The 25817-nt window shown below is 42.5% G+C and overlaps 1 protein-coding gene across 1 annotated transcript; it reads right to left on the reverse strand.

Annotated features, from left to right (window-relative positions):
* Positions 1 to 6173: 6173 nt before the first annotated feature.
* Gclm (glutamate-cysteine ligase modifier subunit) lies at positions 6174 to 25422 on the reverse strand. The gene is made up of 7 exons (XM_052179321.1): positions 25015 to 25422; positions 16913 to 16978; positions 12975 to 13059; positions 10601 to 10660; positions 9871 to 10073; positions 7969 to 8083; positions 6174 to 6879 (listed from the first exon to the last, which is right to left on the reverse strand). Exons 1-7 carry the CDS (start codon positions 25138 to 25140, stop codon positions 6710 to 6712), a joined length of 825 nt encoding a protein of 274 aa, XP_052035281.1. The 5' UTR covers positions 25141 to 25422; the 3' UTR covers positions 6174 to 6709.
* Positions 25423 to 25817: the final 395 nt, after the last annotated feature.

Below are 25817 nucleotides of genomic sequence, written 5' to 3' on the forward strand. Positions count from 1 at the left end.
GTCTGAGCTACAGAACAAAACTGTGTCTCAAACAAGCAATAAAGGAAATGCCTGGGTAATTTCCATAGTGACAGTTCTAGTCTCACCAGCATCTGAGTGACATCTGCAACATGTTCTCATTAACACTTGTCAATCTTTACATTTTTCATTAGTGACATCTCACTGTAGTTTAACCTGCATTTCCATGATAATAATATTAATACTGATCATCTTTTAACAGTCTTCTTGGTTAAACAGTTTTGAGGTAGGGTGTTTTTTTGGGTCTGGGGTTTTTTTTTGTTTTTGTTTTTGTCTTTTTGAGAAAAGACTATATTGATTTTTCATATATTTTTATTAGGCATTCTTACTAAATTATAAGATCTCTACAGAAATTCAGAAATTTTTGTCCAGTGTCTTATTTTTCAAATATTTGCAAGTTTTTTGTTTTTGTATTTTCTTTCTAAAGAAGCCAAATAGGGTGATGGTGGTGCACATCTTTAGTCCCAGTGGTTGAGAGGCAGAGGCAGGTGGATCTCTGGATTCAAGGCCATCCTGGTCTACACAGTGAGCTCTAGGATAGCCAGAGCTACAGAGAGATACCCTGTCTTGATCAATGAACCAGCAAACAAAAGAAGTCAAGGAAACAGTTTTAATTTTAAGTTCCTTTGTGTTCATCAGCATATTATTTTGGAATTAATGTTTTTGTGAGGAAGCTTTAAAGTTTTAATTTCCTTGCTTTGTTATGACACTACTAACACTAAATAATAATAAATAATAAAGAGAAAATGTTATAAAAAACTAGAGAGAGGACAAATTGCTGCCAGGAAGAACAGTCCAGATGTCTATCTGCAAGAACGAGCGTTCTCTGCAAGTAGATGGAGTGTTCTCCTAAGGTGCTGCGGGAAACTACCTGGGAATTAAGTAAATGATCATTTGAGCGTGGGTTATGTAACTCAGCGGGAAAGTCCCTGCTGTGCAGTTGTGGGGGCCCAGGGTTCAATCTCCAGCACCATTACAAATAAAGATTGACTATGAAATGCATTTTTAGACAAACAGAACCAACAATGGTTACTGCATGTGCTAGTCAGATGTCTGATACTATGACAAAATTCTGACCTAACTTCAAAGACTTACTTTGGCTAACAGTTCAAAGGTTGTAGTCCATGTCACTTGTCTCTGTCCCTTTAGGCTGACAGCAAGACAAAATATGGTGGAGTATGTGACAGCAGAGCTGTTCCCCGCATGAAAGATGAGATGTATACAGGAAGAGGGGCCAGGGCCCTACCCCTCTTCAGGAATTCTCATGGCCTAACTTCCACTAGGCCCCACTTCCTGAAGTTTCTACCACATCCCCACACCACCATCAGCTGAGGACCAAGTCTCCAATACATGACCCTTTGTGGGACATTTAAGACCCAAACTGTAACACTACTCCCAAGATGATGGTCAAACAAATTACTAAGGATATAAGGGGGAAACGTCAATTTAATGAGCACAGTGCAAAAATCAGGATTGATCAAAGAAAGGGAAAAAGCACTCACAGTAATAATTAAGATATATGAACCATCTTAAAATAATGGGAGGTGAACATACCCAAACCATTATCTTGCATGATGTTTCCTATCCGTTTTGAGGCAGTGAGAGGCCAGTGATTGGAGGGGAGAGAGGAGGAGCTAAGGAGGGAGAGAGGCTCAGTGGATGCACAAGTGCAGGAGATGGAGACATGGATATCCAGATGGCTTCAGACATATTTCTGGTGTTTTGGAGAGGTTAGAAATATTGGGATAAGACTTTATCATTGTAAATTGGCATTATGAAATTGGGAGTTTCTTATACATAAATATATTTGGTTAACTATTCAAGTTTAAGAGTCATGCTTTATCAGATACTTGGAAGGAGTGGGTGCTGGGCAGAAGCCTGGGACTCCCACCGGTTAGAGTCTATGGCGGGGAGGAAACACAGCTGGGATGCTGTGAGAGCTAGCTGGAATAGACCGGCTCAGCGGCGACAGTGAGAGCTGCCCTGAATGAGACCCGCTGGGACTTGGTGCAGAAGCTTGGTGGGGTGATACAAATTTATAATTAACACTAGAACTATATATGACATACATGCTAACAAAACACATTTTAACTTTCTTGCAATGCACAGTCAACCATATCCTAACTTTGTGTGTGTGTGTGGGGGGGGGTAAAGGGGGTGTTAACAAGCTTTAGTAGTCTCTTCTACATTACGTTTCCAACCTTACCCAACAGACCATCAAGCCTTTTGTATGCGTAGCTGTGTCCATGTACTTGTATGCCCATACACGCATGCACAGACCAGAGGTCTGCACTGTCTCTATTTCTCTAATACACGCCAGCCACCACAGTGTTTTTTGAGATATTTTTTGAGTGGACCTGAAGCTCTGGTCGGCAGAGCTGACTGCTTCCCACCACTCGACTGCCATGCCTGGCTTTCTCTGTGGCTACTGGGGATCCAAACTCACATCCTCCTGCATGTGGGGTATCCATGGTGCCACCTCCTGCCCCAGAGTAAGATTTAGAAGATGCTTTCATTGTACTGACATGCTTACCTATAAATTACTCATCATTTCATAAAATATTTACAAATCAGGCAGAGGAATCTCTACCCACAATGCTCAGCAGCACACCTTGTCCCAACCTGATTCTAAAAGCTGATTTCTTAGGAAGCCTTCTTCCACATCCCCCAGCCTTTCCCTCACTTCTACCATCAACCACGAGAGCCTTTCTGCTTGTGCCTCCTGTCCTCCCTGTGGATAAACTGTGAACTCTGAAGGACTGTTGATGTGCCCATCTGTAGGATCTTGCACACAGCACACTGCTGACTGAATGAATGGCTTTATGGTTTAGATATTTTTCAAATAACTCATTTATTTTCAAATCATAGTGTTTGAATTTTAAATGGTTCAAAATCACTGTGTTTTTAGGATGTTCCCATTATTCACACAATCCAAATTAAAAACACAATTCACATTTTAAGTAATATAAGCAAAATAGAAATTATCTTTAACAATGCCTTATATTTTGTTTTACTATACTACTATAGACATATAATTATTTAATCACTTCCATTTTCTGCTTCCCTCAATGTGAAAACTATAAAAATATTGTTACATAGTTTTGAAAACTCAAACTCTGCCATATTCCTTCATCAATTTTATGTTGAAAGAGAGGGAGTTGATTTTGAAGCATTGGAAATTAGTGTTGGAAAAATAGGTTTAGTCAAAAGCTGGCATATTTGCAAATAATAAAACAAATTGCACAAGTGATCTGAATTCATTTAAAAGCTTCCCAGTTCTGTGTACATTTGGCAGAAGGATGGACTGCCAGCCAGCATCCATCAGTGATCAGCGCTAACATTTCAAAGACAAAGGACCTGGTGGGAAGTCTAGGAGGAAAACACTTAAAGACACATAATGTCTTAAGATGAGCCTTAGAACTCTTATCTCTGAAAAGCAAGGTCCACATTTTAGTTACCACTTGGCCCTGATATAGAAAAGTCTGAAGTATTCAAAGTAGACAAAATAAGCTTCATGGTTTTCACAGAAAATCTGAACTGCCTATGCAATACAGAATAAGTTTTCACTTTACATTTATATATTTTAAGAATAATTCATAATTTATTTTTAAATTATACTGTTTAAATTCAAATAGTTCAGATTTAATGTGGTGCTTCAGGTCCTAGATTCTCCCATCATTGACAACCAAATGAAAGCATGAACTCAGATGTCCACGTGACCCCTTCTCAGGACTGAACATCTATTAGCTCGAGCTGATTCACGTTCTCGCTCTCCTCACTCCTAACTGGATGCTGTATTCGTGTTGTGCTAACAATATTCTTGACAGGGGCAGAGTGCGATGGCACACGCCTGTAATCCCAGCGCTAGAGAGGCGGCAGCAGGCAAATCTCTACTGGAGGCCAGTCTGGTCTATACAGCAAGCTCCAGAACAACCAGTCTACACAGAGACCCTGTCCCAAAATACAAACAAAAAAGTTCTTCAGCCTTTGAACCTAGCTTGTGAGACCTGGTCCTTGGGATGTCTACAATTGCTCTGGTGGAATTTAAGGTAAACAGGAGGGATGAGTACCAGGTCGGAGTGCTACTGGATACAGTGCCACTCCACTTTGGGAATGGAGTAACTTAAAACCTTTTTAAATGTTTACTTAGAAAGTATTCACAAAATCTTCCTACTCTGGGTCACTGCATTCAAATATATCTTTCATACACACCACTGATAACTTAGCTTTTCATATTTATTTATTTATTTCCCCCTTTCCTTTCTCCCCCTTGTTCCAGCCTCTGCTCGCTCCACCCCTCCATCTCCTCCAAGCCCTGCTCGCTCCACCCCTCCATCTCCTCCAAGCCCTGCTCGCTCCACCCCTCCATCTCCTCCAAGCCCTGCTCGCTCCACCCCTCCATCTCCTCCAAGCCCTGCTCGCTCCACCCCTCCATCTCCTCCAAGCCCTGCTCGCTCCACCCCTCCATCTCCTCCAAGCCCTGCTCGCTCCACCCCTCCATCTCCTCCAAGCCCTGCTCGCTCCGGCCTTAGCTCTTCATTTTAAAGCAGTTATTTGGGGAGTATTTTTGATATACATAGATAGATAGATAGATAGATAGATAGATAGATAGATAGATAGATAGATAGATAGATAGATATGCATGTATGTATGTATGTATGTATGTATGTATGTATATAGATGGGTGTGTGTGTGTGTGTGTGTGTGTGTGTGTGTGTATTTTGCCTGTGTGTATATATGTGTACCATGTATGTCAGAAGACACTAGACCCTGCAGAGCTGGACTCACAGATGTTCATGAGTCACTCTCATGAGTGACTAGGACCTGAACCTCAACCCTCTGCAAAAGCAGCAAATGCTCATAACCACTGAGCCATCTCTTCAGCCCTGAAAAGACTCATTTTTAAAGGTTATCCAATAATGTAAGGATTTGGAGTAAAACAATAAAATCATTTTAAAATTCCATACACACAAAATTTCTTCTGTATCCCTTCACAAAATGAACCTATAATTGTATTTCCTTCCCTGTTGAGATTTGATGTCATCACAAACACCTGGATACCTCAGCACAGGAAGGTTTTGTTTGGTTTTCTTACATCCTTAAAGTAACTCTTCAAAAAAAAATTTTGTGTGCATATCTTGGGTTTTAAAAACAATATAGGAGATGTTAAAGTTTTCCTTCAGAGTAGCTCAGATACCTCACTGCACAGATTTTAAATACAACATATATTTAAAGATATATGCTATATGAAAACACACACATTTCCAAATTTAACCATTGCCTATATATTTAGCATTCTATACAATCAATATAATTATAGGCTTTCATTTCAAATTCTCTTTTAGTAGGCAAATCCGTTGTTTTCACATAATTCTAATTGAAAATACCATCCAATCAGTAATCAAAAAGTCTTACTTAGGAAAAAGATCTACTACTGTATGGGCTTAACATAGAACTCTAATTCTTTTCTCTATATTGAAATTTTCTGAGCAAAATTAGTTTTACAAAGGTTAATGGTTTAAAAATATTGGCAGCCGGGCAGTGGTGGTGCACGCCTGTAATCCCAGCACTTGGGAGGCAGAAGCAGGCGGATTTCTGAGTTTGAGGCCAGCCTGGTCTACAGAGTGAGTTCCAGGACAGCCAGGGATACACAGAGAAACCTGGTCTTGAAAAAAAAAACAGAAATAAATAAATAAATTTAAAAAATAAAAATAAAAATATTAGCATACAAGATACTTTTTTTTTTAAAGAAAAACTGAAACTGGGTTACAGACACACATTTATAGATTAAGACCCTTTAGTGTGCTACAGGTAAGGATCATAGCCTCTTTGCAATTCCTTCCTTGTCAGTAACTGGTAGGTACAGAGATCAAAAGTTTTACTTGGCTGATTCCTAATTCATCTCTCTGGGGCCCACAGAGCTAAGCATGTGGTGTGAGTCCAACCGACGTTGTGAATATTCCTGAAGGAGCGTCAGCACACTGAGAGTGCGTGAAGCGGGCCGAAGAATCTGAAGATGACAGCAATGGCTGCTGTTATGAAACTCCTTAAAGAATCAAGCCTCCTCCTCAGATACACTCTACCTCTGTAGGTAAGAGGTGGGAAAAACATAACCCAGGCACAGCTACGCTGTAAGCAAGAACACACAGATTAAATTTCCATTCGTGGATCAAAGAATGAATTTTATTTACATTTCTAGTAGACTGCTATGGTTACTCAGATTATTTTGCCAATGACAGGGAAAAAAATCTAGTATGTTTAAACAACTGTAATGCAATTGCTTAGTTATAGAAGTATAGAGTAAGAAGCAATTAATGAATTTTTGGAAATAAAAAATATGTATATACATCACCCTGATGCCTAAGCCAAAATATATCTTAAAACAAATTTTCTTGATTTCTATTACTCATAAAAATAAAGGAAATATATTGCAAGTATTTTTCTTTATAGACGATTTCAGTTAGAAAACAAGAGTTTAATGGACAGAACACAATGGTCCCTGTGAGTGTGCTGCAGCAGAGGCAGGAGTACTCAACACTCAGCACTGCCAAGCAACTGTGTTCACACCTCGGGGACGCTTCTTGTAATTGGGAGCTAGATTTTTTTTTTTACACATCTCAATTTTATCATGAATTTTTATCTTATGTTCCTGATAAATACAAGGTGGCTGAGTTGTGGGCTTGAGCTGTCGTTAGGAACCCCTTCTTTTGGCCTGCAGAATGTAGCCCTTTGACTTGATGATCCCTCTGCTTTTCACGATGACCGAGTACCTCAGCAGCCACAGCGGCACCCACTCCTGGGCTGCAATGTCAGGGATGCTTTCTTGAAGAGCTTCCTGGAAACTCGCCTCAGAGAGCAGCTCTAAAACAACAACCCAACAGGTCAGGTCTGAAGACAGAAGCTCCTTACTATGTAAGCAAGCATTTAAACACAGCCTAGCTGACCCCAGCGCCAGGGACTAGCGGCTGGTGGGACAGCTGCCTGGTGTGCACTTGGTTTTGTTTAGCTCTGAAGGCACAGCAGTGCCTCAGCACTTGGGGACAGTGGCAGGAGGGTCAGAAGGAAAGTCATTTGTGGCTACATAGTGACCTCCAGCCCAGCATGGCTACAGAAGAGCCTATTTCAAGAAACACAACAAAACTGAATGTATGTGTTTCCTAGTCTATTTTAACTCATAACTTCTGATTGAGACTAGAATTTGCACAACCATACAAGAAATATACAAGAGAGTAACAAGAAAATAAAACATTCCTAACCCTATCTACAGTATTTTATTACTGTGTATTTCATCAACATTTTTTTTTTCTGGATATGTATGTTCATTTACATACACACGAGAGAGTCACACAATAGTATACTTAATTACAGGGAAAAATATTAATAAGTGCAAAAAGGTGTAACTACAGGAGGACTTGAAGTCCCACTATTCAACCCCCCATTAGTTATTAGATATATGTTGTAACCTACTCCTCATCACTGGCAAAAGGAAATCTACTTTTTTCTATTACGTTGAACTTTTGCTTTGGCCACAGCACAATACTTAAGTATATTCATCAGAGCATTACGTCCATTGCTTTCTTAAAACAAAACAAAACAAAAACAAAAATATGCCATCTAAAGAAATAGTTTTGTTCATGTCTCTTGCATAGGACCCTGCCAAATGGTTTACAACTCCACCATTGCAGAGACAAAGATAAAGACATGTATGTATTAAATTTGCAATAATATTTCCATTTAACAGCATTGTACCTTTATCATAGCACACACTTAAAATTAATTTCAACATTTGTTATCTTTTTCTTAAAATGTGTATGTATAATGCTGGGGATCAAAGCCAGGCCCCACATGCTAGATAAGCATTCTATCACTGGCTTGCACCTCCAGCCCACTAAACAGTTTGTCTCCCAAAAGCTCAGGATCAAAGCTTAAAGATGAAAATATTAGTCTTACCTTTTGGGTCATTATGAGTCAGCAGCTGTATGTCAAACTGTTTAGCAAATGCAGTCAGATCTGGTGGCATCACGCAGCAGGAGGCAAGATTAACTTGATTACTATTGGGTTTTACCTAAAAATGGAAATAAAGTGAGCTGTATTAAATTATGTTACACAGAAAATACAAAGCGAAAGCATCAAGTTAATATTCACGGTTGCTAGGAAACACACCCAGCTTACGAGTCCATCAACAGAACTCGTGAAGAGAAACTGATAAACACAATGGAGTCTGAGCTCCATAAAGGAACTGAGACCATATTGGCAGGAAGAGAAACAAACTGAGAAATTATTATGTGGACTGAAAAGTCAGACTCAAAAAGGTAAGACTGCATGCTTATCTGATATGTGGGACTTTCAATATAAGACTATGTATATGTGTATGTGTCTAGGTCATGAAGCTAGAAAGGAGAGGAAGAAATCTTGAGGGGTGGAAAGGGAATGGAATACAATGAGGAGAAAGGAAGAGGCCCACAGGGAGAGTGGAGAGAGGAGACTCAATTTGAATGTGGCACAGTGACATATGTATGGAAATGCTGTATTGAAGCCTACTGCTTTGCACGTGTGGTTAGACAATGAACTTTGTGCCTTTAGCTGCACACGTGTATATACTGGTGCATGTCAAAGCCAGAGGTTGGTATCAGGTATCTTCCTCAATTACTGTCTAGCATATTTTGTGAGAGGGTCTTTCACTGAACCTGGCACTAACTAACTCAGAAAGACTGGCCGGCCATCCGTCAATCCCTGGGGACTCTCCCTGTCTTAGCCTCTTCCGGCGCTGATGTCAGAGGCAGGCATTGCCTGGCTAGCTAATTTTATGTGTGCTTTCTGGTGCTAGGAATTGAACTCAGGTTCTCATGCTAATGCAAGCACCTTACTGAGCCATTTCCCTAACCCCTACTTATTTTTTTTTAAAAGATTTATTTATTATTGTATGTAAGTACACTGTAGCTATCTTCAGACACTCCAGAAGAGGGAGTCAGATCTTGTTACAGATGGTTGAGAGCCACCATGTGGTTGCTGGGATTTGAACTTGGGACCTTCAGAAGAGCAGTCAGTGCTCTTAACCGCTGAGTCATCTCTCCAGCCCCAATATTTTTTTTTTAAAGAGAGCAATAAATTTTAGAATATAAAAGTATATTTGACAATTCTCCATTGTCAAATACTTTTGTATGACCATCTGTATTAATATATGCCTTCTTAATCCATGTTAGTAATAACAAGGAAAGAAGCTCTAGGATGGGAGAAAAGCCAACAGAGAATTACACTTACTGTCAAGATTCAAAATAAAGCCTCCTGTAAACATTAGCAATCTAGCACATCTGCCTCTGAAGCAGCTATTCTAAGGGTAATAATGGTTTAACAACAGGGAAAATATCTTCAAGGTAGACACTGAATGCCAAGGTATGATCTGTGGCTACTAATGCGGCATTCAGGGAGACTCATTCCTTCTCTAGCTGCACTGGCTAACTGGTCTATATTTCCTGGATCACTACACCTCCAGCTGCACTGGCTAACTGGTCTACATTTCCTGTATCACTACACCTCCAGCTGCTTCTTGGCCACCTATCACTACCACGTCAGGAAGAGAAAGGACAGTGTTTCCTACGGTCCTCCTGCTTGTCACGGTTCTGAAAGGTCTGAGGAAGCAGCTGAAAATGAAGTAAAAGGAATAAAGACAAGATACAGAAAGTAAAGGCTACCGTGCTGCTAACCTCCCTCATAATTTTGTAGGTTATTAGAACAAGAGTAGGGGGGCAAGGGTTTTATGATACCTTCCCATATCATGTTCTATAAACTAAGTCTAATCATCTTTGTGGACTAGAAAAAATATGTAGCAGTGTCACGCTCGGACGTGCTTACCTGAGCCCACTGATACAGCTGCTCCAGCTGCGTTTTGTCTAGGTCAGACGTGCCTATAGCAACAATTTTCTTGCTCTGAACTAAGTTTTCTAATTCCTCCCAGTAAGGCTGCAAATGCTCCAAGGAAAGATTAACTCCATCTTCAATCGGAGGCGAAGCCATGATCACAGAGTCCAGCTGTGCAACCCCAAGGACTGAGCAGGCTGCAGGAAGGGAAGGCACAAAGAGACCGAGAGAATGGTACATACGAAAACAGTTATTACTGCCTTCAACAGGGCCCGCTCACCAACCACTTCTGGTGATAGATTTCTGCATAATTTGTCATTTAGGACACGTCTGCAAGTGCCCACTCACTTGCTTCTCTGCAGCAGACCAGTGGCTGTCTGACCACATTCCTTCATTTTTAACTAACCAGCTGCTGAGAATGATTCCAAAGTATTTGTATTTTGCTGTCTCTGATTATAGTATTTCATCTATAGTGTAATACTTAAAGGGATAATAATGATTAAAGAATAACTCTCTCCTCATACAGATAACATTAAATACATCTTTTACATTTCTATCAAAATATCACTGTAAGTGAAGACTTACTCTATTCAAGTCTTAAAAAATTAGGTTAGAATTTTAAACAGTAAAATTGAAATCAGCTCATTTATCTAGATTGGTTATGACTAATTCACGTAAAAAAATAAAAAATCCATTATTATGAAAAACATAAATTTTTGCTTACCCATGTCAACTGCGCTCCTAGTTGATGATGAAGAATTCGATCCTACGATGAACAGTTTTGCTAGAAAACAAAAAGATTGATTAGTGTGCATAGCCACACTTACTGTGCAGGATTACCTTGATAGGACTTGGCTTTCTCTTCCTAGTTTTGTAATTGTATAGGTCTACTTTAAGTCAGATACATACACTTTAACTCCCAATTTTAAATTACAGGCTAAGTGTTAACATGTCTGTTTCTCAAGAATAAAACAATTCCATGTATTACAGGGCAGGGTAAATAAACAGGACCTGAAATGCTTTTAATGTCTATTTTATAGGCTTAGCATAATAGAGCATGTTTTAAAAAGATTTACTTTATGTGAGTACACTGTCCTATAGCTGTCTTCAGACACACCAGAAAAGATCCCATTACAAATGGTTGTGAGCCACCATGTAGTTGCTGGGAATTGAACTCTGGACCTTTGGAAGAGTAGTCAATGTTCTTAACCACTGAGCCATTTCTCCAGCCCCATAATGAAGCATTTTACATGCCTTCTACAATAAGCCAAATGTAAGAAAGCCTCAAAGTGTGCAATAAGAAGAAAACTGAAGGAAAAAAAAAGCATTAAAAAAGTATCTTTTAAAAATTAAAAATTTTAAAAATGTAAATGTCAAATGAGTGCAGGTGTTGTCGGGCATCAGGATGGGAGCTGCCTCTGCCTGGCGTGAGTGCGGGGAAAGCGACTCCAGTCCTCTGCAAGGAATCTGCCCTTCACTGCTGAGCCAGCTCTCCAGCCCCATTTGGTTTATCTTTGTGTGTTAAATATTTTGACTGTGTTATCTTATAGTTTTCTTAGTAATAACGTGCGTATTACACAAATGAGGAAGATCAATAAAAACAGAAAGAGCAAGCAGACGGCACGCAGTCCCATGGCTCAACATTTCTATGCAGTCATTTCTTGGTTACCCCTCAGTGGAAACACAAACAACCCTGGGAGGCAGAGCTTTTGCCTTACATCGTGAAGCCCTGGGTTTGATGCTCCTCCCCTCGCCACAAATAAAATCCTCTCACTACCAATCCCTGGTCCCTAAGTTTTGCCATCTGAAATGGCCTTCTCTCTTCCTCTTTGAAAGATGGGGTACTCTGAGATTGAAAGAGAAAAGCTTCTTAGGGTTTATTCCTATTAAATTCTCTAATGGCACAGGAATGGAGGACAACGTGGAGGAGGCCCAAGGCAATGATGAATTACTACCATCAACCACACAAAAATGCTGGCTTTACTTCCTTTCCTGCACAAGCATCAACGTGAAGTTAATAGAAGAATCAGGCTTTGGAGTCAGGCACACCTTCATAGCCTGCCGTTTCATCAATTCACTCGCTGAGAGAAAGCTTTCCCTTTTTTCCTTTTTACCTGGTGGCGTCTCAGCTGTTGCCAGGCCAGGCCAGGTGAAGCTTCTGGTCTCCCTGTCCCAGCCTCCCACGTAGCTAAAATTACTGTTGTGTGAAACTACTTCACCCAGGTCTGAGCTAACTTTAAAGTTACTTAACATCCTGGGCAGTAGAGAGAATAAACCTTCTTGGTACATTTGTTTGATGACTATATGAAGAACTATAATCATAAGGGACCATTCAGTGCTTCACATAAAGCACAACTCAACAGATGGTATTATGATTGGAATGAACATGTCCATCTCAATATGTTAATAAATAATAGCTATCCATCATTACTTTGTGGCAAGTACTGCCCTAGCTACGTGCATTTCATCAGTATTATAAAGAAGCCTGTGAAATAATTGTATCCCACTGTATAGATAAACAAATTGAGGCTCAGAGAGGTTGAACACTTGCTAATCCTAGATTATTTTAGTCAGTAATCTACACATGCAGGAACCTAAATCTAGGCAAGATTTTAATGACTCTGCTATGCTATGTAAGCCAAGAACAGAAATTGTTAACTTTCACTGCTGCTTCTGAAATGTAGCAGTCACTGACATATGCTGATGTATATAATACGAATATGCACTGTCTGTCTTGTTGCCCAGACAACCTTCTGTACTTCCGGGCAACCCCAGCACTGCATACCACTCTCCCAGGAAGGGAAGGTTTATGTTTGCCTTCACAGACACTGTTCCTGACTGTTCCCTTTATCCTTTCTGTTTTCCCACCTGAATCATTCTATTGCTGAGTACTCACAGATCACACAAAAACAGTAAGGTTCACCCTGACTGCATGGCACTCAGCGTGGACATCCTGTGACTCCCCCTAAGACATGGCATTACATTATGGTAGAGTCTGTTTTCCACACTAGTGACTAAGTCATTCACTACAGAAGGATTTCCCCTCTCCTCCCCTATCCACTGCTCAGGAGAGTGTACTATAGAGAGCGGGAGCTTACCAGAAACTTTCATTTCTTCTCTTTCATCGGGATTTATCTTCTCCACTGCATGGGACATGGTGCATTCCAAAACATCTGGAAACTCCTGCAGGAAACACAACATACAATGGACATAAAATTAGCACTGTTGATTGTACTGTCCTAAGCACTTCAGAAGCAAAGAACTCATGGACAAGATTCTTTGTGAGGTCTATTAGACTACAAGTGTAGTACATATATAAAGGTTAAATATGTGTGTGTATGTTTCTATTCTCTGGAGTAAAAAGGTCTCATTTTAACCAGTTGTTCAAAAGTATTAATGACAAAAAATAAAAATCATAAACAAGTAGAAGAGCACAGAGTTGGCACAGAAGTAGGTTTACTTTAAAATTAATCAATGAAAATTACCTGTCTTGAATAAAGACATGCTAAAATCTTTTTAAAACCTTCTGTATCAATTACCAACCATCTTAGTTCTATTGCTGAGAGGCCATGACCAAGGCAAATGTTTTCTTATAAGAGAAAACATTTAGTTGGGGGCTTGCTTACAGTTCTGGAGGTACAATCATGATTCTCATGGCAGGAGGCAGACAGGCATGGCATTGGAGCAGTAATGATAGCTTTACATCCTGATCCACAGGCAGCAGGCGGAGGAAACACACTGCAGCTGGCATGGGGTTTTGCAACGTCCACACCCACACACACTTGTATCAGAAATTGTGTATTAGGAAATAATCCAACAAAAATTCAAAGGCCTTCTATCTCAGTGAAATTCCACTGGTGTGGGGCATGCAGACATATTCCTTATAAGGTGAAGAATAAGTTATTGCACCTGGCCTTCCCACCACCAAGAAAGAGGTCAACATGTAGTAGGCTTAGGTGGAACCTGGGGACAGCACATTACTCATTTTAGGCATGTGACTTTGGCCCATATACTAAGACAAGAAGAGCTGCTAGCTTTGTCCAGGGCCTGGAACAGGAGAAGGCTCTTCAACAGGTCCAGGTTGCTGTGCAGGCCGCTTTACCACTTGGATCATATGATCTGCAAACCCAGATTGTCAGATTGAGGCGTCAGTGGCAGATAGGAATGCTATTTGGAGACTTTAGCAGGCCCCTATAGGTCGAACAACAGAGGAGATCCTTAGGATTTTAGAGCAAGGCTCTACCATCATCTGCAGACTATTCTTAGTTTGCTTTGGACCTTAATAGTAACTGAATATTTTACAATGGGCCACCAAATTTCCATGAGACCTGAACTGCCCATCATGAACTTAGTATTATCTGCCCCACCAAACCATGAAGTAGGACATGCACAGAGGCAATCCATTATCAGATGTAAGTGGTATATTTATGATCGGACGGAGCAGCTCCTAATGGCACAAGCAAGTTACATCAAGAAGTTGCCCAAATGTCTATGGTTTCTGCTTTTGTTCCAGTGCCTTCTGCTCCCAAACATGGACCTTTAGGCTCACAGGGTGAGCCCTATGATAAACGGACAGGCAGAGACACCAGACCTGGGCTTACGAAACTCAAAGCCTGCTCTCCAGTGGCATACCTCATCCAGCAAGCCTGAATCTCCTAATCCTTCCCAGTAAACATAGGAGCTGGGGGGGGGGGGGGGCATTCTCATTCAAACCACCACAGCAATTTAAACAAACAAGCAAGCAAACAAAACATCTGATCTTTCTTTGCTATTTCAAAGTTATCAAGTTTTAACCTGTTAAGGTAACATAGCTGCATTTTCCTCAATAGATCTTTAAAAAAAAAAAAAGAAAGGAAGAGAGAGCATTGTAGGTTCACAGCAATACTGAGCAGGAAGAACAGCGAGTTCTCATTCACCTCTGCTCCCCCACTATCAGCACCCCATCAGAGTGCTGTGCTGGAATCATTCAGAATGCTCCCTCTCCAGACTGACTTCTTTCGTTTAGCGATACACATTTCAGGTTCCTTCAAGTCTTTTCTGGCGTGATAGCTCTTTGTTTTTCAGGACTCAGTAATATCTCATTGCCTAGTTGCACCACAGTTTTTGTGTCCATTTGTCTACTGAAAAACATCTAAGTTACTTCAAACTGTTGTCAATTATTAATAAAGCTAGCACAAACATCCACGTAGAGCATTGTATGCATAAATACTCAAGTCCTTTGACAGTAGTATATTCAGTTTTGTAATTGCAGATATTTTATTCTAAAATATTTTATTTTCTCTAGTATAATTTTTAAAAAGGCAGGGGCTATCCCAATGAATGATCTATTAGAATAATGGTCAAAGGATCAACAGAATCTAGCACTCAGAAACATACTACTTAACTTTTAACAAAGCAGCAGTGTCTTTCTTAAGGTCTCCCCACACATTACAATACCTACCACAATTCAGTACAGGGTGTTGGAAAGTCAGGCACAGAGAGAAGAGACAGTTAATGTCACATAAGCAGACAACCAATTTCTGTACAGCAGCTATATGGCTTGAATGAGAATCCCCCCCCCCCCCCAATAGGCTTGTTGTTTACTGGGAAGGATTAGGAGATACTGGGAAGGATTAGGAGATTCCAGCTTGGGGCTGGAGAGATGGCTCAGTGGTTAAGAGCACTGACTGCTCTTCCAAAGATCCTGAGTTCAAATCCCAGCAACCAAATGGTGGCTCACAACTATCCGTAACAAGATCTGAAGGCCTCTTCTGGAGTGTCTGAAGACAGCTACAGTGTACTTAAATAAATAAATCTTTAAAAAAAAAAAAAAAAAAAAAAAGGAGATTCGGGCTTGCTGGATGAGGTATGCCCCTGGAAAGTGGGCTTTGAGGTCTCATAAGCCCAGGCCCAGTATCTCTGTCAGTTTATCATAGGGCTCACCCTTTGAACCTAAACATCCATGTTTGGGAGCAGAAGGCACTGTAACAGAAGTAGAAACCATAGACATTTGGGCAATTTCTATATGCCCAAAGAAACCAGTATTTCCAGCTGCACTGGCTGGTTTTGTGTGTCAACTTGACACAAATTAGTTATCAGACAAGAAGGAGCCTCAGCTGAGCGAATGCCTCCATGAGACCCAGCTGTAAATTATTTTCTCAATTAGTGACCAGGAAGGGAGGGACCAGGCCACTGTGGACGGTGCCACTGCCTCAGGCGGTGGTCCTGGGTTCTATAAGCAAGTTGAGCAAGCTATAGGAAGCAAGGCAGCAGCAGCACTGCCTCCATGGAGACACCAGGTCCTGCCTCCAGGTTCCAGCCCTACTTGAGCTCCTGTCCTGCCTTCCTTTGGTGATGAACAGCAATGTGGAAGTATAAGCCAAATAAACCTTTTCTCCCCAACTTACTGTTTGGTCATAGAAACCCTAAGACATCAGCATGTGTTTTTTGTTTGAAACAGGATCCTACTATGTAGCCAAGGCTACTCTAGAACTTTTGTTATAGCCCAGACTGGCTTCAAACTCAATCCTCTTGCCTCAAGCTTCCTAAGGGCTGGGATTACAGACATGTACCATGATGCCTGGCTGCTCTTCCATACTTTTAAAGTAGTATATGACTAAAGACAAGCAGCTGCAGAGAGTTATTGTCTCTGTTAACTTTTTTGAAAACAGCCCTGCACTGACATTTAAAGTCCTTACTGTTTCACGAAGAACTGACATTTAAAGAATCATTCCTAGCTGTAATATTGGAGTGCTATTCGAACAACCAAGGCTGATAATCATTTTTATACTAGACCAAACAGTAACTAGAATAAAACACTGATGTTTTATCCAGGAAAGTGCAGTGGGAACTAAGCAGGAGAAAACTAGATAAGGAATGAACTAGAGAGCAGATCAGATACTCTGCTTTATGCTCAAGCCTACTGGACCTGACCAACATTTCAGCAAAGAGCCACAGAGCGTATGGCCAACTGCCTGCCGGGCCTTATTCAGCAAACTGGAAATTAATTTCACATCCGCTTAGGACTGCAGAATTGCTGCATTCACACGGCACTCACCCTGACCAAATCAGGACTGATTTGGGAACTCCATTCATTCAAGGTCTTCTGGATACAGTCTCGAAGCTGCAAAAAGAAGCATTTTCAAAGTTGATCAACAGCTCTTCACACCTAGTACTTCAGTAAAGATGCATTAGTAAGTGGAGGAGGGAAAGAGGTAGTAATAGAAAACACCATACAAGCCCATGTTCATTAAGACTTTTTGTTTCCTACACCATAAACAAACCTTGTTTTGTTCTCTCTCTCTCTCTCTCTATTTTTTTTTCTTTTTTGGTCTTTTTTTTCCAAGACAGGGTTTCTCTGTGTAGCCCTGGCTGTCCTGGAACTCACTCTGTAGATCAGGCTGGCCCCGAACTCAGAGATCCAACTGCCTCTGCCTCCCAAGTGCTGGGATTAAAGGTGTGAGCCACCACAGCCTGGCCAAAAAAAATGATTTTTTTTTCCGAGACAGGGTTTCTCTGTATAGCCCTGGCTGTCCTAGAATTCACTGTGTAGAGCAGGCTAGCTTCAAACTCAGAGAGACCTACCAGCTTCTCCCTCCTGAATGCCCCTTTAAGGCATAGATCACCATTCTTGACCCTTGACTCCTTGGCTAAAAGTAGTAGTCTAATTATTTTGATGGTGATTTTGTGTTGTAGAGAGCCCTGGGCCTGTATTTTGATGCTAATTCCACTCCTCCTTGGAGGGGCTGCAGATTAGTAGCCTGGTGAACCTTCTCCCCACCTTAACTTTTCAAAAAAAGGCTTCAGCCAATGATTGGGCAAGAGGAAGGGGGAGGAGCTGGGAGTCTAGGGGAGGAGCCACGGGGAAAACCAGGAGAGAAAGGAGCTGGGGGAGGGGGAATCAACAGAGACAACAGAGAGAAGCTCGAAGCTGGAGGCCTGGAGAGACCGCAAGTGAAATGGGACAATATAGATGGGAATCGAGTAGAGTAGTGGGAGATCTGACCAATCTAGGCTTGTAGCTTGTTCTGTTAACTGATTGAGTTGAGATTTCTTTTACTGGGGAATTGGGTTGGGAACAAAGTGCAACAATTTTGTACCAGTGACATTTTAAGACATTAAAGTATTCATAATTTATTATTACATATACAATTATATGCCTGTAATGGCTCCAAGCTACAATCCCAACACCCAGGAGGTGGACGCAGGAGTACAAGTTCTGAACTAAAGCACTGAGAACTATGCATGGAGAGTCTGAACAAAATTCACGGAAATCACTTTTCACTATGTCACAGTAACGGGCTGCAGAAAGGGCTCAGCAGTTAAGGGCATGTGTAGCTCCTGAAAGGCCCCAGGTTCAATTCCCAGCACCTACACCAGGCAGCTAACAACCAGCAGCATCTTCAGTACCAGAGCACCCAACATGCATTTCTGGTCTAGGCACCTGCATGCACGTGGTGCACGTAAGACAAGCAACACATGCATGCTATACATAAATAAAAACAAGGTTTTAAAAAACAGCAAAGAATGGCCAGAGCAACTTCTACCTAGACTCACCTGTGTTAAATTATTAAAAATTCAAACCTAGGACTGTAGAGATGACTCATTGGCTAAAGCTCTGGCTATTCTTCAGAGGACCAAAGCGAGGCTCAATTCCCAGGACCCACAAGCAGCTCACAACTGTCTATTAACTCCAGTCTCTGATGATCCAACACCCTCTTCTGGCCTCCATGGGCACCAGGCATGCAAGTGGTGCCCTGACACATATGCAGATAAAACACACATATACATTTTTTTAAAAAAAAACAAATCAATCTTGGTTTGGCTCAGTAATGGAGCAGTTGCCGAGCGTCCCTGAGGCCAGCCTCTGGTTCAGTCCCCAGCACCAGAACTCAGCAGTCAACCTGCCCAATCAGAGATCTGCCAAACACTCTCTTAAGAACAGCTAGAACTAGCTGGGCAGGTGGCACACGCCTGTAATCCCAGCACTCTGGGAGGCAGAGGTAGGTGAATTTCTGAGTTTGAGGCCAGCCTGGTCTACAGAGTGAGTTCCAGGACAGCCAGAGCTACACAGAGAAACCCTGTCTTGAAAAAACCAAATCCAAAAAAACCAAAACAAAAAACAAAAAATGAACGAACGAACAGCCAGCACCTTCCTTTTAACATCCCAAGTAACTGCTGTATAATTCTACAGTCTGAAAACCACTAGCATGGATCTACTTGCAACACTGACAATCCAGAAGTTATTTCCTAACACATAGGATACACTTCTTAATTTACCTTCACTTTTTTTTTTTATAAAATATTTTTATTTTAACATCACTGCATGTTATAAAATACACATCTGTATTTATCTCAATGTCAGCAATAGTAGTCTCATATAAGATGCACATTTATTTAATGAAGACCTAGATATACATAACAAAAAAATTATAAAATGCTATTTATCACTATACACCAAGCATGCTAGGGCTACTGTTCTTTTTGTTTTTGTTTTGTTTTGTTTTTTCTAGACAGGGTTTCTCTGTGTAGCTCTGGCTGTCCTGGAACTTACTCTGTAGACCAGGCTGGCCTTGAACTCAGAAATCCGCCTGCTTCTGCCTCCCAAGTGCTGGGATTACAGGCGTGTGCCACTACTGCTTGGCTGGGGCTACTGTTCTATTAGGGAAAATACACCATTTCATTATTCACTAAGCTTTTTTTTAAGCTTTTTTTAAAATTAGATTTATTCATTTGATTTTATGTATTTTGCCTCTATGCGTGTATGTGCACCATGTATCTGCTTAGGAGATCAGAATAAGCACTGGATCCCTTGGAACTGGAGTTGCAAATGGTTGTGAACCACCAAGTGGGTGCTGGGAATCAAACCCAGTCCTCTGCAAGTACAACAAATGCTCTTAACTGCTGAGCCATCTCTCCAACTCCTCTCTAAACTAAAAAACAGAAAAATAACAAAACACATCATTGCATTCCTTTACTGTGTGGGAGTAGTCAAAGGACAGCTTTTAAGAATCAAATCTCGGTCGGGCAGTAGTGGCACACGCCTGTAATCCCAGCACTCTGAGAGGCAGAGGCAGGCGGATTTCGGGAGTTCAAGGCCACCCTGGTCTACAGTGAGTTCCAGGACAGCCAGGGCTACACAGAGAAACCATGTCTTGAAAAAAACCAAATCCAAAAAAAAAAACAAAACAAACAAACAAAAACAAACAAACAAACAAAAAAACAAAAACCAACCCCCCAAAAAAAACAAACCAAAAAATCCCCCCAAAACAAACAAACAAACAAACAAAAAGAATCAAATCTCTCCTACCATCTAGGTCTTAGGAATCAAGCTCAGGTTGTCGGCCTACAGGCAAGTGCCTGCTTAACCCATCTTGGTAACCTGACCCTAAATTTATTTTTTATCACTAATTAACCAACTCTGGCACAACCAGTGATTAACAACCAATCTCTGCTTTAAAGATAACCAAGGGCACAGTGGTTCACATTCTTAACCAAGGGCACAGTGGCTCACATTCTGCGAGCAGTCAGTGACCAAGAAACTAAAAGCCCGACTGCAAAGGCACTTTCTTACAGCAGTGACTCACTATCTCACTATGATAATGAGTCTTTGAACTCACTGTGACTGCTTATGATCTGATAAAGACTGATACAACGCGTATCTTACCACTTCTTAGTACAGATAGTTACAAGGGGCAAGAGGGTACCCAGGCAAGGTAACAGAGCCACTAAGTCAAGTTCTGTAGTCTGCAATAGTACTTCATGTGCCATTTACAACTCCCCTGGACTCAAGTCACAAGATCTGCACTGCTAGGCAAAGCACAGTTAAGTTAAACTGGTCAGATAGAAATTACAAGTCAATGTATTCTTTTGTTGCTTATTCTTTTTGAAGTTTTGGAGTTCTTTGTTTTGTTTTTAGTTTCATTACTATGTTTTTCAAAATAAAATCCGTCTCTGGTATTTCTCTCCCCCTTATTCCCAGTCTCTCTCCCTCCACCCTCAGCTCCTCTCCAGAGTTTCTGATGCACATGACCTTTGACCTTCTCCTTTGTCAGCTCCTCAGGTCCCCACAAAGGCCATCTAGTTCAGTCTATACTCATCCTCACAGCTCCTTATTTACACAGCCTGTGCTTGTGAATAAGTCAATATTCTCTTACAAATAAGCAGCAGGACTGAGTAGAGCTTAACAATTCTACGAGCAGTACTTTAATTCAAATCTTGGAAATGGTCTAAGGTGTTTTTCCCTGGTAAGATGACTAGTTTACATATTAGGGCTCTGCTGATGAATTCCCCGATCCAAGATATTAATTTAACTTCAAAGTAGTAGCCCCTTTTCTGAAACTATTTCTTTAATCAATCTTTCTGAACAAATTACAGAAGATTTCCAAAGTTCATTACTTAAAAAATTCATTAGCGGGGGCTAGAGAGATAACTCAGCGGTTAAAAGCACTGACTGCTCTTCCGAAGGTCCTGAGTTCAAATCCCAGCAACCACATGGTGGCTCACAACCATCTGTAATGAAATCTGACACCCTCTTCTGGTGGGTCTGGAGACAGCTACAGTGTACTTACATATAATAAATAAATATTTAAAAAAAAAGAAGAAGAAGAAATTCATTAGCTTTACCATAAAAATAGTGATTTTTAATCTTATAAATTACACATCACCTATAGTGCCCGGTATTTTTCATTTCCTGTTGTCTCTACTCTTACAATACTCATATATTATCACTAAAGATAAATATCACCACAGCTGAGTCAGTCATTAGATCTGGAATTATGTAACAACTTAAAAAACAAAATAACTATCATGTGCAGCAGGGCAATGGTGGCACATACCTTTAATCCCAGCACTTGGGAGGCAGAGGCGGGCGGATCTAAGAGGCCAGCCTGGTTGTCAACGTTAGTTCCAAGACAGCCAGGACTACACCAGGATTTGTTTGAAACCCTGTCTCAAACAAACAACAACAAAACTATCACACAGTTCAAATGTCAAATGCCATCATGGCTGTCCTTTGGGGGCTAAGGAGTTGTTTCGTCTGACCGAGCCCAGGCGGACACCCAAGAACATCCATTTATAGGTGACCACCACCAAGCCCAGTTTTCCTGTCCAACTTCTTGCACTGCCACACTACAATGCTGTCACCTACAAAAGGCAGGCTGCAGATTCACACAACAGAGTTACAAATAAGTGTTCTGAGTATACATACAGTTGTGTTTTGGGCCACATGTTTGGGGAGCTTGAGGGATGGTTCATTGGTTGAGAGCACTGGTGTTCTTTAGGAAAACCAGGATTCAATTCCCAATGCCCACGTGGCAGCTCACAACCATGGGTAACTCCAGTCTCAAGAGTTATACCTTCTTCTGGCTTCAATGGGCACCAGGTATACATGTATGTACAGACATGTACAGGCTAACCACCCACACACTAAAATAAAAAGAAAACAAGTAAATGAACTCCTTCAACATGTGAATTTGTTTTAGTTAGGGCATTTTTTTGTTACATAAGTATATAAAATACATAAATATACAAAATACATAAATGTATAAAAAATTAAATAAAGTAAATTTTAGGGACTAGAAAGATGGCTCAGTGGTTAAGAGGACTGACTGCTCTCTCAGAGGTCCCCAGGTCAATTCCCAGCACCCATTTGATAGTTTACAACTGTCTATAACACCAATAGCTAATACTCTCACACAGACATGCCTGCAGACAAAACACCAATGCACATAAAATAAAATAAAAAAATAAAATCAAAATAAATAAGTTCTAAAAATCAAAAAATAAGAATCTATAAGAAAAAATGATCAGTCCTTGAAAAACAATAGTGGTTATTTTTGTTGTTTTCCAGTTTCCTTAATCTCTGCGGTGAAGTTGAGCTGTTTTAAACAGCTCACCCCACTTTGATCTCTGGTTGTTCTTTATGCAGGCTGAGGGTATGGGTCACCGGATGAAGCACTTGCCAGACAAGCATGAGGACCTGAACTCAGATCCCAGCACCTCCTGAAAAGCCAGGCACAGCGGTGGGTGGCAGCAGGTAGTCCTGGGGCCCGAGGGCAAAGGCACGGGCCTGTCTCGCCAGTCCCCGAGCTCTGGGCTCAGTGAGACACCCTGCCTAAAAGAAGAGTGTAACAGGGGAAAATATCAGACAGCAACCTCTGACCTTGGAGCTCACCCACAGAAGAGAAGTCTGTGTACAAACAGAACACAGCCCCTGCATTCTAATGATCTACTGCAGTGTCCTTACAATGCACGACATGTCTTCCTCAATGTTTCTTGCTTTAGTTTTCATCCTACTCTTTTTTTGTTTTGTTTTGTTTTTTTGTTTTTTTCGAGACAGGGTTTCTCTGTGTAGCCCTGGCTGTACTGAAACTCACTTTGTAGACCTGGCCTCAAACTCAGAAATCCGCCTGCCTCTGCCTCCCAAGTGCTGGGATTAAAGGCGTGCACCATCACCGCCTGGCACTCATCCTACTCTTTAAAAAGTCAATTATACTTTTATTTTATGATCTGGAACTTTCACTGTAGACCAGGCTGGCTTCAAACTCAGAGACCCTCCTGCCTCTCTGCCTCCTGAGTGCTGGGACTAAAGGCCTGGCAACCATCCTCACCTTAAAAAGTCAATTTGTACAAAGTGCAACAGGATAGAAAAAGCATCTCCCACACAGTATGCAAGGGTTAGTAATATCCTTTCAACGCAGCCTGTTTCTAATATGTTGCTACACACAGAAACTGACACATCTGGACTGAATGAATAAAATGCATTATTTTCAGTCAAAAAACACTGAACGCCTCTCTGATGGTGACAGTTGAAAGATGCACTGAAATTCTCAAAGAATAAAAACAAACAAGCGTTGAAAGCCACTACGTGGTGTGGTGAGATAAGGCGCACACCCGCACTCGTGGCCAATGCTGGACCTGACTCAGTGCTGGGAAGAACTATGGCTCTCAGAACCAGCATACCTGTGAAACAGGCAAAGCGGGCAGTTCAAACAAACGGACCAACTGAGCTGGAACCCGAGCTCGGGCCAGGCTAGGAGTTTGATCCCTGAATCTGACCAGTGCAGGCTCTCAACTCATAATTAGAAGGATTCCAGGTGCTGCGGTATAGCCTGCCTCATTGAAAGAGCAGAAGCTTGCCTCTGGTCACAGATACTAACATTACAAGATGGCATAACTTAGGAAATGTAGTCTTTAGTCAGGATTTGTTTACCTTTCTGATGATCCAGTTGATAAAAAGCTCGTGTGCAGAGTATTTTCACACACCATCTTTTACTTACCACAACTACTTGATGAGAGGGTATCCCTCAAGGTTAAAGTTATTGCTAGGAAAAGTCTCAAAGTCATATAGCTGCTAAGCGCAAATGTTTCTTTCCAACGCATAATACTGGCACATCTGTTTTGTTTCTTAAGAAGTAAACGTGTTCCATATTATGGAACTCTGCATTTAGTTGCACTGTCCATGGAGAACTACTGCCTCAAGAATGGCCCATTAACACAAAAGTAACCCTTTTTAATTCTAGATTTATCTCTGTCACTTCCAACTAGTAATTAGGGTTTTTTGTTGTTGGTGGTGTTTTGTTTTTGTGGGGATAAGGGTTGGGGGTTGAGACAGGGTAGCCCTGGCTGTCCTGGAGTTCAATATACAGACCAGGCTGGCCTCGAACTATGAGATCCTACTGTCATTGCCTCCCCGGGGCTGGGATTAAAGTACCACCGTGCCCCTCTTTAATGGTTAGTTTTGAAGCAAATAAAATGTTAACTTCTAGTAAGTATTTGTCCCAAATCCAAATCCAGCACAATAGAGAAAGCAAGGTCAACGATATCAAAGTTAAGCGTATTGTTAGTTCATCTACCAAGCACTAAACTAATATTCCTTTATCCGGCTAAGGAAGAGGGAAGAAAATGAAGACGCGGGGCTGCAGTGGCTCTGTCCAGCCAGACAGGGGACCCGGTGAACCTCAGAGTTGCGCGGTCAACTGCGACCGGCGGAGGCGCCCCTCGCCCCGCAGTGGCACCTGCCAATTCGGGATGGTACCCAGCTCGCCGCGGTACCTCCGGGGATAGCCTCCGGGGCGGATCGAGCCCGGGAGAGCCCTGCTCGTCCCCACCGCGAGGAGACCCTCAGCCCCCGGGGCTCGGCCCCACCACCGTGCTCACCTCCTCGCTGTGCGTGGACGGGCACTTTTTCCGCAGGCGGCCCCAGTTGAGCAGGTTCCCGGTCTGCAGGTGCAGGGTGCTGGCCCGCGCCAGCAGCGCCCCGGCCGCGCGACTGTCGGTGCCCATGGCAGCTGCCGCCCGAGGGGATCGGGCAGCGCCGGGGCCGCGGAGAGAGAGGGCGGGCGAGCGGGCGGGAAGACGGCTGCCTCGCAGGGCACGGCGGTGCCCCAGGCCCCAGAGGCGAGCGCGAGGCTGCCGACTCCGCGCGGCCACAGCCCGGTGTGCGCTCGGGCCCGAGGAGGCCGGGCGGCGACCGAGAGGCGGTCCCGGAGGGAGGAACGGAAGGAGGGAGGGAGGGAGGCGCTGGCGCCGACGGTCGCTGCGGCTTCTGCGGCCGCCGCTCGAGCCGCCGCCGGAACGCCGGAGCTGTTTCCTGGAAGACAATGACTAAGCAGAAACCTCACCCGAGAAAGTGCTTCGTAACCGTTACTCGTCCCGCGGCGGGCCAGGGGCGGGGCGCGGAGGGCCGGCGGGGCTCAAGGCCCGCGGGTGACTGGCCCTTGGCCTGCGGCGGGCGTGGCGCCGGGCGGCCGGGCGCGGGCGGCGCCGCGGGGAGAGCAGCGCGCGGACGGGCGCCCCCTGCCGGTCTGCGGCCGGAGCACGGCCTACGCCGGCCGCCGGCTCCTCGTGAGAGTTGACGGAGCGGGGAACGCCGCTCAGCCAATGGCCGCCGCGCTGCGGCCCTGGACACGCCCTCTTCGGCAGGACAGCCAGAGGTCCGTCCTCCCAGGCTTGGAGAGCCT

This window comes from Apodemus sylvaticus, chromosome 4 (genome assembly GCF_947179515.1).
Source record: "Apodemus sylvaticus chromosome 4, mApoSyl1.1, whole genome shotgun sequence".
Taxonomy (NCBI): Eukaryota; Metazoa; Chordata; class Mammalia; order Rodentia; family Muridae; genus Apodemus; species Apodemus sylvaticus.